Source organism: Quercus robur, chromosome 12, assembly GCF_932294415.1.
Source record: "Quercus robur chromosome 12, dhQueRobu3.1, whole genome shotgun sequence".
Classification (NCBI taxonomy): domain Eukaryota; kingdom Viridiplantae; phylum Streptophyta; class Magnoliopsida; order Fagales; family Fagaceae; genus Quercus; species Quercus robur.
In genome coordinates, this window is record NC_065545.1 from 7,443,884 (window position 1) to 7,455,822 (window position 11,939).

Consider the following 11,939-nt stretch of genomic DNA (forward strand, 5'->3'; position numbering starts at 1 on the left):
TTTACTTCTACTACTATTCCCCCAGTAAAATTACCATTTTGCCCTCAAGCTTTCCATTCACGTGGCCCTCAGTGATGGACCCCACTTGTTAACCAAATCAAACGTCCATTACTCGCTGCGGCACAAGATTCTTACTTGTGAGCGTTATACACGTAAGTCCAGCACCACCCCAAAAATCAAATTACCAAAACACCCTTACTCCGCATACGCAGTTCCTCTTATTACTCCCACCAACAACCACCCTTTTTACCCCACTCTAATGAGGGCGATTTGTGTAATTTCAAACCTCGGAATGATAAAAAAGTTTTAAATTAAAAAAAAAGAACTCGCCGGAAAAACTTAAACGGTGGCCGGAAAAAAAAGGGCCGGTGTGAAGGGTTCGATATTTCCTATATAAACCCGTAACCATACCCTTTGTTCCCCACATATTTGCATTCTCTCTTTCTCTCTCTGACGCTCTCTCTCTGCCTCTCTCTCTCTCTCTCTAGCTCTAAACTTACATACACAAAATAGAGAGCCTTCAATCTATTACATCTAAAAATTCCTCCTCTTTAGATTCAAAAGTACTCTCTTAAGAGGTAAAATTCTCTCTCCAAAATTTAATTTAATTTATTTTAATTTTTAATTTAATTTAAATTTGTTTGAATTTGATGGAATGAACTTGAAGATATATATGAGAATTTGTTGTATCAGTCAGTGAATCTGTGAGGTTTGACTATTGGGAATTAGTAAAAGCATTCAATTTTGAGAGTGGTGGAGGTGTTGATTTTTTGATATGACTTTAAAGCTTCGATCTGTGAGGGGGATTTTGTGTGTGTGTGCGGTTGCAATGGATTGGAATGCTTGGTTTCGAGGAGTGGATTAGGTGTGTGGTGTTGGGGATTTGAGCTTTTAGTTGCTCTAACTGCGTGATTTTCTTTGGAAACCCTAAAAAAAACTAATGCTTAGGGTTAGTTGGTGAGTGGTGAGGATTTTGGGATAATTTGATGATCTGGGTGTTGGTTTTTTGTTGCTTGATTAGTGATTGGTGCACTGTTCTTTTACATGTATTTGTAGAATAGGGTTTGGGTTTGAATTGGTTTGTGATGATTAGGGTTTTTTTTTTTTGTTTGTTTTTGGGTAGTTATATGCAAACTGGTTCTACTGTTTGGGTCATTGATGGGTTTTAGTTGGGAAACATTGAATAATACCTAATTAAATCATGTCTGTGTTTGATGGGTATGTGTTATTTGTTATGTTTTTGTGTTATGTGTGCAAACTATATGCTATGTTTTGAGTACTATGAAACTGTTTTTAGCGTTTGAAAAATAGATGTACATGTCAAATTTAAGAACTGGTGTTGGGGTTGGGGCACTCTGTGCATTTAAAGTTATGAATTGTTTTTCTGAACTTTATTGCTATATATGTTGACTCATTGAGATCTAGGTTTAATGTGATCCTTTTTTCTGTTGGGGCTTTTATTTTTTGTGTGTGTGTGTGTTTGTTGAATTACCTGGTATCTAAATGTCGCCTTTCTTCCTACCCTGTATTTATGGATTGGTTTGCAATACTTGATTTGCAGAATACACTGTCCATTTAGAACTTCTTTTACCTGTTCTCTGTGGATCCTTTTGCCTTGCCTCTTTGTTGGCATGTCATGTTCATTTTTTGTTAGAAATAAAACTAGAAGAGCACTTGGAGAACTTGTTTGGATTAAAAGTTTGGATTGTATGCGATTACATATGAGATGGGTTCTCGAGGAAGGCTTTTATTTGATCTCAATGAACCCCCTGCTGAGGATAGTGAGAGTGATGGCGTATTCTGCTTCCAGCCACAGAAGACACTTCCATCAGTGAATCCCAACACTGCCGATTTGGTTGCTGCATCAACTTCTACCCAACGAATACAAAATAATCATGCCTTTTCACATGCATCATCTGTATCTGGCTTTCAGCCTTTCATACGGCCCAAATCCACTGATGGCCCTGAAATGGGAGCTGAACAGAAAAGGGCTGGGGATCAAAATCCCAAGAGTACCTCATTGTCAAAGTCAAGTAATGATGAGGAGATGAGAGCCTCATCATCATTAGTTCAGGGTTCAGCAGAAGCTCCATCTGTTGAAAGAGAAGAAGGAGAATGGTCTGATGCTGAGGGCTCTGCTGATGCATTTGGAAACAATAGCTTGAGTGCAGTGACTAAAGCTTCACAAGAGCAAGGGACATCTGAAGTGAGGGATCTTTTTGCTTCTAGTGGACCTGTTGACAATAGATCTTCTGGTGTCAAAATGTCTCAGAGTATCAAGGATGAAAACAGTAGTCATGCTTCTTTAGGATTGGATCCAGATCACAATGATCAGAAAGTCATTAATGGCCGAAATCTAGATGGCAATGTCAAAGGTGAGTTATCCTTTGATGGGCAAGAAGAATCTAGCTTGGTCCCAAAACAAAGAGAAGTTAAAGGTATTGAAGCAACCCATGCACGCAAGTTTGCAAATAATCTTGGAAAGAGGAAGATAGACCAGAAAAGGGAAGAAATGCTAGGCAAGAAACGTAATAGGCAGACCATGTTTCTTAATTTGGAAGATGTCAAACAAGCTGGTCCTATCAAAACTACAACGCCAAGAAGGCAAACCTTTCCACCACCCATTACCACTCGAACAATAAAAGAGGTCCGTAATGCTCCTCCAGCTTCTGAACGTATTGGAGAAAAGCAGACTCAGCCAATGATGAGGGACCAGAAACTAGCTGACATATCATGTAACGAAGGAGGCACTTCTTTGGAATCTACTGAGCCTAAATCTGAATGTAATGGTGATATGAATTCTGGACTACTAGGTAGGCCTAGGAGGCTAAACAGTGACACTGATATTTCTGCAGAGGGATCCCTGCCTCCCATTCCAAGACAGAGTTCATGGAAGCATCCCACTGATTTGAGGCAACCGAAGAATTTTCAGGTGTCCAACAGGAAGCCAGCCCTGATAAGTCAAAACTCCATGGATCCTAAATTGGGAAACAAGAAAGCTCTTCCACCCAAGAAGCAAACTGCTATTAGTACCCCGTATCAGGACACGTCAGTGGAACGCCTTATACGGGAGGTGACCAATGAAAAGTTTTGGCACCGTCCAGGTATAAACTAATCATATGTTTTGACTATGTTTATAATGAGTTATTGGTGATCTATTTTCCCCTTCTCTTTGAAATTGGAATTGCTTTGTGGCATTCCCTATTATCTTGTGTCAATGCCCTGTTTCTATAATAATTGTGTTTGTGTGTTGTCAGCTTTAAAATTGACACCGCTGTTGATTTACTCAATTTCACCATATAATTGTTATCACCCCCCCCCCCCCCCCCTCCCCCTCTTTTATTTGTTATGGTTCTCATGCTGTGCTTGTTTGTGTGTGTGAGAGATGAAGGTTATTTGCCTATGTATTTCATTTGGTTAACTGGTTATGAGATCTGCAGACTTTGCTACTTAATCTGTGCGTATCCTATTCCTATTAAAATTTGGAATTTTGGATGAAATAGGATTCCTTGCATAAGTTTTTGAATAAGTAAAAGCTGATGTTTGTATTGGTCAGGCCCACGCATAGTGGAGGGGATTCCTACAGCTACATGTGGTGGGCGTCCAACCGTCAGGAGATCCTGTTGGATGGAAGAATATATCTTTCATACTGAAGTTTAGAGTAATTGAGCCATAGTTCTATATTGTTTTAGGGATTCTGTAGCTAATGTAAAATAACAAGGATATTATTTTCTTTGTTGTTTTTATTGCTTTTCTAGCATTTCTGGCACCAATACTTTAGAGCTTTCAGATTTCTTGTTATTTAAATTAGTGAATTTTAGTTAATATTCTCAGTTCTGGTCTCATCATGTGTACATGAAAATACATCTGTAGAGTATGGAAAGTTCCTGGTTAACTTGTTATTTTTATTTATTTTTTCTCTTGGTGGGAGGTTCCTATATATGCATAGTTAGTTTATAAGAAGCAGTATTGTTGCTAATAATATCTGTGCTATTAACAAAGAGATGTCTTGATTAGTTTTCAACAATGCCTTCCGCCACTTTATTGTCTATAGAAAACTATTAATTATAATAATTTTACAATTTATATAAAAAAATATTTTTATTTTTTCCACCCACTACTTCTCTGTACTTTTACTTCTTCCTACAAATAACAACGAATGTTCCCCTCTCCTGTAATGGCTTATTCTATGATTATTAATGAGATTCACTAATTTTATTTCCCTGCATCCTATATTGCATGTGCCCGTGGCAATGTTTTTAGTTTGAGTATTTCATTGCCTGGTTTGTTAATTCTATTGTGTTGTTCATTTTCTTTTTGTATGGTTGTTCCTTTCCGTCTCTTGGAGAGAATTTTGTTTTGGGTCACTTTGTTATATGTGTAACTAATTAAAACTATTCTGCATCAGAGGACACTGAGCTCCAGTGTGTTCCCGGTCGTTTTGAATCTGTAGAAGAGTATGTTAGAGTATTTGAGCCTTTGCTTTTTGAGGAATGCCGGGCACAGCTTTATAGCACGTGGGAGGAGGTAACTGAAACGGTCTCAAGGGATTCTCATGTGATGGTCCGTATAAAAAACATTGAAAGGCGAGAAAGAGGTAGCAAGCCTGATCTTTTCATTCACTTCATTTTTTTTTAGTTGCAAATTTATTTGGAAAATGGAAAATAAATCTAATGATGCTTTCTCACCATGCTATTGTCTTGGATTATTTAGAATATAATTTAATGTGAAAATTTGTAGAACTGTAGTAGTCCTATATATTTATATATAGCTTCAAAGCATGCTTGCTACCTTGAACAGGCTGAAACATTCATATAGGGTTAGTCAATGTCATCAGCAACTCAGTATGAATGTTTGGTTTGTCCCTTTTGCATTCCTTTTTTCTCACGATGCTCTTTTTTTTTTCCTCAACTGCTCCATCCTAGGCAATTTTCTTATAAGTTAAGTGGAGCTGTGTTTTAGGACAATTTTTACCGTACTTTTCATTTTCTTAGTGGGTTTATACGCTCATTCTCTCTCTCTCTCTCTCTCTCTCTCTCTCTCTCTCTCTATATATATATATATATATATTATCAATTCTTTGTTTAAATACTCTGCTGAGATAACGAAGGTATTATTATTGTTCTGGTTATGTTAATTAGCTGAATGTCTCTTATTGGCTTAGGATGGTATGATGTGATTGCTCTTCCAGTACATGAGTGCAAGTGGACATTTAAGGAGGGTGATGTTGCCATTCTTTCATCACCCAGGCCTGGAGCAGGTTTGATACAAGAATAAGATTTTTGCCTTTTGAATTTACAGTATGAATATTGATTATTTTTTAGCTCAGGTCCACTAATGTTAACTATCATTATGTCAAGCAGTCAGGGCTAAGCGTAGCAACACCTCATTAAATGATGATGATGGGGAGCCTGAGATCAGTGGTCGTATGGCTGGTACTGTGAGGCGACACATACCTATTGATACACGTGATCCTCATGGGGCAATCCTCCATTTTTATGTTGGGGACTCATATGAATCTAACAGGTAATGTCAAAATTCTCTATTTTCTTTCCTAAAGTTGGGTGGATGCTTGATGATTATCACTTATCCAGGACTTTTGTTCTATTAATCATAAATGTTTTGTATCCTGTGGCCAATGTGTTGACAATTTTTTTATTTGTTATATTTTCCAGCATGGTTGATGATGAACATATTCTGAGAAAGCTTCAACCCAAAGGCATCTGGTATCTTACTGTGCTTGGTTCTCTTGCAACAACACAGCGGGAGTATGTTGCGTTGCATGCATTTCGTCGTCTCAATTTGCAGGTGACAATTGAATTCATTTATATGATTTTAGTGGTTGTTTCTAGTTCTTATTGCTTTTATGGAATAACAACTTACAGATGTCTCATTTGTGTAGATGCAAAATGCAATCCTTCAGCCTAGTCCAGAGCACTTCCCAAAATATGAGCAGGAGTCGCCTGCCATGCCCGAATGCTTCACGCAGAACTTTGTTGATCATCTGCATAGGACATTCAATGATCCCCAGTTAGCAGCAATTCAATGGGCTGCGATGCATACAGCTGCTGGTACAAGTAGTGGTATGACAAAGACATGGCCTTTTACTCTTGTTCAAGGACCTCCAGGAACAGGTAAGACACATACGGTGTGGGGAATGCTAAATGTCATCCATCTGGTTCAGTACCAGCACTACTACACTTCTTTGCTTAAGAAACTAGCACCTGAAAGCTATAAACAAAATGAGAGCAATTCTGATAATATTCCTATGGGATCAATTGATGAGGTTCTTCAAAACATGGACCAGAATCTCTTCCGTACCCTTCCAAAACTCTGTCCAAAGCCTAGAATGTTAGTTTGTGCTCCTTCAAATGCGGCAACTGATGAGCTTCTTGCTCGAGTTCTTGATCGTGGATTCATTGATGGTGAGATGAAAGTTTATCGGCCTGATGTGGCTCGAGTTGGGGTTGATTCACAAACCCGTGCTGCCCAGGCAGTTTCTGTTGAGCGCAGAACTGAACAGCTTTTGGTCAAGAGTCGTGAGGAAGTTTTAGGATGGATGCACCAGTTAAGAGGCCGTGAAGCTCAGTTGTCTCAGCAGATAGCTTCTCTTCAAAGAGAACTAAATGCTGCTGCTGCTGCTGTTCGTTCCCAAGGATCTGTTGGTGTTGATCCAGACGTTCTTGTGGCCAGGGACCAGAATCGGGATTCATTGCTGCAGAACCTTGCAGCAGTGGTTGAAGGCAGGGATAAAATTTTAGTTGAGATGTCTCGCTTTCTTATTTTAGAAGGTAGGTTTCGTGCTGGAAGCAACTTCAATTTGGAAGAAGCCCGTGCTAATCTTGAGGCAAGTTTTGCAAATGAGGCTGAGATTGTTTTCACTACTGTCTCCAGCAGTGGTCGCAAGTTATTCTCTCGTCTCACTCACGGTTTTGATATGGTAGTCATTGATGAGGCAGCCCAAGCCAGTGAAGTTGCGATCCTTCCTCCCCTTTCTCTTGGTGCAGCACGGTGTGTTCTTGTTGGGGATCCTCAACAGCTTCCTGCAACAGTAATCAGCAAGGCAGCTGGAACCTTGTTATACAGTAGAAGCCTTTTTGAAAGGTTCCAGCAAGCAGGATGCCCCACAATGTTGTTATCTGTGCAGTATAGGATGCATCCTCAAATTCGGGATTTCCCTTCAAGGTATTTTTACCAAGGACGCCTTAGTGACAGTGAAAGTGTGGCAAATTTACCTGATGAGATTTACTACAAGGACTCTTTACTTAAACCTTATGTATTCTATGATATTACACATGGACGGGAGTCTCACAGAGGTGGATCTGTCTCTTATCAGAACATGCATGAAGCACAGTTTTGTCTTCGCATGTATGAGCATCTCCAGAAAACTTTGAAATCTTTGGGTTTGGGGAAAGTCTCTATTGGCATAATCACTCCGTACAAGCTCCAACTAAAATGCCTTCAGCGTGAATTCGATGATGTCTTAAATTCAGAAGAAGGGAAGGATCTGTATATCAATACCGTAGATGCTTTTCAAGGCCAAGAACGTGATGTCATTATCATGTCTTGTGTGCGTGCATCAAATCATGGAGTTGGCTTTGTTGCAGATATCCGTCGAATGAATGTTGCTCTTACTCGTGCAAGAAGGGCTCTTTGGGTATGGTCTTCTATTATTCCTGTCATTTAAGATTAAGATTATCACATAAGCTGCTTCTGCATTTTTACATGCCCACCAGACCAAATGGCTTAATTCTGGGTTTATTTTCTGATATGTAACTTCATGCTTTGACAGGTTATGGGGAATGCTAATGCTTTGATGCAATCTGAAGACTGGGCTGCACTGATTACTGATGCCAAGGCTAGGAACTGTTATTTGAACATGGATTCTCTCCCTAAAGATTTCCTTATACCTAAGGGACCTTCCTACACACCATTGCCAGGCAAGGTCTCCTCCAATATGAGAGGTTTGAGATCAGTTGGACAAAGACCTAGACCATTGGATATACACGCGGAGTCCAGGTCAGGAACGCCATCTGAAGATGATGAGAAGTCGGGTGCATCAGTAGTTTCTAGAAATGGGACTTACCGGCCCTTAAAGCCACCGATGGAGAATTCTTTGGATGATTTTGATCAATTGGGTGATAAATCTAGAGATGCCTGGCAATATGGTATACTGAAGAAGCAAAGTCCTGCTGGGTCTATGGGGAGGAGAGATATTTAGCTGTTCATTGTTGTCTGCAAATTCTCTTCCTCAAGGGGAGAGCTTCACAGTGTTAATTAATTTCCTGATGTTGTGATGCTTGCTCCTATTGCCACTAAGCCCTTGGAGAAAATTCTCTATGCTGAGTTTCTTTGCCGGACATGTTTGATTTGTATCAAGTTTGGACTGAACTGTGTCTGATACAAGGTGGTATCTAGTGTTTCCGCTGCATGCAGTGGAAACGCTAGATGCTTTTTCCTCTGGTACTTGGTCAGGGAATAAAAAGGGATTTGGAAAGAGACAGCGGTACCCATTCATGCAGTTCGCAGCTATGGTGCAAGAGTTGGTCTTTGCATGATTACTGTGATTTCTTGCAAGGAGCTGGATGCTGTTGGGTAGAATTTGGGAAATCATACCTTGATCCACCAGCTTACAGGGTGCAAAGGTAACAGAACTTGTGTATGCTAACATGTAGTTTGTATATGTGCATTTACTGCATGTCTCTGATACATGTAATCCATCCAGAACCATGTAAATCCATCCATCCAGAATCCAGGGGTGGCCTCAGCAAAGCTTCAGCCTACTAAATCTTTTAGATGTATATTTGTGGGGGAAAATCCAGCCCACATTGCCTTTGACATTGGGGATTTAAACTGATGCAGGAGCGGGGAAGGCTTCCTTTGTAATGGCCCGTCACCTTGTAGCTCTCTTCTCAAACGTACAGTTCTCACTCATTGGCTCTTTGGTACTCTGATAAAGATTAGTGCTTTAATTTAGGAAGTAGTAGTTCTTCACATTTTAAAAGATGCTATCTATTGTACATTCTCTGGACATGCAAATGCACTAGGATGACATCTGATGAAGTGGTATGTAGAATTTTGGAGCGTTTTTGGATCTCCTATCTTCTAATTGTTTCGAAGGGGAGGTAAAAAATTGACATACCTGCCTCGGGTGAGATCAACTCAAAAATTCTGTACAGATATGGAAGGAAAAAAAAAAAAAAAAAAAGCACAGGATTTTTATCCAAATTTTGGAGGCATTTGTGGGGGTCCAATGCCCTGTACATACACCTTTTTTTTATTTTTATTTTTTATTACTTGTCAGAATCATAGAATTCTTTTATTTCTTTATTTCGAATTTATTTAGATGTATACCATAGCAAAAAAGCAATTACGTGTTGCCTTTTTGTTGCTTATTTATGCAGTATAAATATTGATAGTTTTGTTTTTTCTAGATGTAAGTATCCGTTTGCAGAAGTCAGCTCCTTTAATGACACGGCTCCAGTAATATATATATTTTTAACGTCAGGTAAGGTGACTTTTAACATGATAGGTTCTTGGTTCACACCACCTGTTGCTGCAAATGCTTTTTGACAAGCATTTGTCTCTAATCGAGTAGGAGAATTTGGTTGATTATTAGGAATTTTAGGTCTTTTAAGTCTTTGGCTCATGTTAGGTTTATGATAGTCCTTGTACTTTTGAGCAATAAGTAATAGGATTTTAGGTTTATGACAAATCATCTATTCCCTTAATAATTTCCGTTAAAGCTTAATGGCTGGTTTCTACCATGTAAATAATATTTTCTCAATATCATTATCACCCTGTATTATGGGGAAAAAAATATTTTCCAACTTGAAAGAAGCAAATCTGTTTGAAAGAAATGAGTTCTCTTTGAAGAAGGAATGTAACCATTATATGCAGTCTCAACTCTCAAGTACAAAAAACTAAAAAAATATAATAGACTACACGCACAAAAAAAAGAAAAAAGAAAAAAGAAAAAGGATTGAGGCACATGTGAGCTAATACAGAGTTTAGCAAGGTAGGTAGGCCACTGTACATAACAGAGGAATCAGTAATGATGACACTTGCCCCCTATGTAATTCCGATGAAGAAACTCCTACACATCTGTTTCTCTTATGTAGTTTTTCTAAAGCTTGTTGGTTTGGATCGGATCTTGGTCTGCACACTTCTAAGATCACCAATGTGTCTGTTCTTTGGTTAAAGACTATATCATCTCTTGCTTAAATAATGAAAATCAAAGCTTGGTCATCCTTCAATCAATGTTTATTGTTTTGTGGTTAATTTGGAATTACAGAAACATAGTGCTTCACCAAGGCTTGAACCCAAATCCCTTGAGAGGTTATACTAACAACCAAAACTCTATCTTGCAGGTACAAGAAGTCTTACGCAGGTCAAATTCATCTTACCAGAAAGCTAAAAGCAGTCAAGTCAGCCCATCTCACAGAGTCACAGTTGCAGGGCCATATCAGCTCATCATCAAATTAGCTGAAGTAAGAAGAACAAAGCCACAAAGGAGTGCATACGCTTTTGTAGTTGTAAATATGCAGGGAGCATAAATATTTTCAAGGGTTAATTGCAGTCTCGCCAACACAACAATATGCACTCTACTTGAAGCAATGGTGGAAGTTGGTATCATAGCTAAAAACTATGGCATTCAGCACGTTTTGTTCTTAACCGACAAGGTTAATCTCCATCAAGTTTTCAAATCGAGGAAAAGCGCAAATTGGCTGGATAGCAGTAGGATAGCTAATCTGAACTTTCTTTCTCAACATGGTTTATTTTGTAATACTTTAGTTGTTCTTCATGTAGTAGCAGTGCCAGCTAAACAGTGGAGCAAGAAATGCGGTCGCCTAAGGCCCAGATAACAAAAACAAATAAAAAATAGAGAAAAATGCAACGTCCACAATATTTTTTACAACACTTTTACAATTATGCTAAGTAATAAGTTGTTACAACCTGTTATTGATGGCAAAAAAATAATTATAGTGATATTTTCAAAGAGAGAGAGGAAAAAAAAAAAAAAAAAGCAACTTAAAACCTAGGATTTGTTGTAAAAAAATATTGTGAATGTTGTACTTCTAAAAAAAATAAGAATAATAATAAGAGTTTAATTAGTAAACTTTTACTAGTTCTCATCTAAATCCACCACTAATACCACTTTTTACTTAATATTATCAATCTATCATATCAACAAGTATGAAAAATTTTGTCAAATTTTTTCTATTTATAAAATTTCTAAAAAAAGAAAAATTTTTATGTAGTTTTTGTTAATTAGTAGTAATTTTGCATCTAAAATAAGATAATCAATTTTCACTTTAGGCCCCCAAATACATTAAGCCGCCCCTGTGTTGTAGTTAATATTGTGTGGTGTTTTGCCAAATAGACTATTAACACACCTTTGTATCACAGGTGGTACAATCCTGCTTTATGTAACCATGTATGAACTCGTCCTTTGTTTGGTATAAAAAAAAAGTTTAGCAAGAATATGATCTCCATTATCAATAATTATATACTACAAAGACAAACTCCAAATACCAATCAAACTTTGCGGCCCATTGGCATGTATATCTCAATGGCATTACTTGATCTATTCACTTGTTGTAAATTAAATAATAATATTAACAATAATAAAACACTTTCATGTGTGACGATTGAAAAGGTGAGGGAGAGGAGAATGCTAAGCATAGCCATGTAATTTGGTGGCCACTTCACATGTGATGTAAGGGGCCCAACTATTAACCAATAATAATCATTCATTCATGCATGTATGTATCCACGTATGCCAACATTGACATATATAATATGGCATGGATAATGCATATTTCGCAGCACACGAGTTGCACGTGGCTTCTTCATTCCTAATCAAACGGCTATGAATTGATGTATGCGCTCGGTCCTACAGACTGTTGGGCAGGTGAAGATGTGCCTGTCTCTCTCTC

The 11,939-nt window shown here is 38.2% G+C and overlaps 1 protein-coding gene across 3 annotated transcripts; it reads left to right on the top strand.

The window, feature by feature from the left end:
- The first annotated feature begins 415 nt into the window (after positions 1 to 415).
- Positions 416 to 9,433, top strand: LOC126709113 (uncharacterized). 3 transcript variants are annotated; one of them, XR_007649317.1, is made up of 9 exons: positions 416 to 578; positions 1,562 to 3,104; positions 4,409 to 4,597; positions 5,165 to 5,260; positions 5,364 to 5,526; positions 5,676 to 5,808; positions 5,903 to 7,657; positions 7,793 to 8,645; positions 8,726 to 9,433. XR_007649317.1 is itself a non-coding variant. In XM_050409208.1 (8 exons), exons 2-8 carry the CDS (start codon positions 1,727 to 1,729, stop codon positions 8,219 to 8,221), a joined length of 4,143 nt encoding a protein of 1,380 aa, XP_050265165.1. In that variant the 5' UTR covers positions 416 to 578; positions 1,562 to 1,726; the 3' UTR covers positions 8,222 to 9,433. The 3 variants fall into 3 exon arrangements, 1 of the variants encoding a protein (XP_050265165.1); XR_007649318.1 differs by having other exon boundaries at positions 8,863 to 9,433; XM_050409208.1 differs by having other exon boundaries at positions 7,793 to 9,433.
- Positions 9,434 to 11,939: the final 2,506 nt, after the last annotated feature.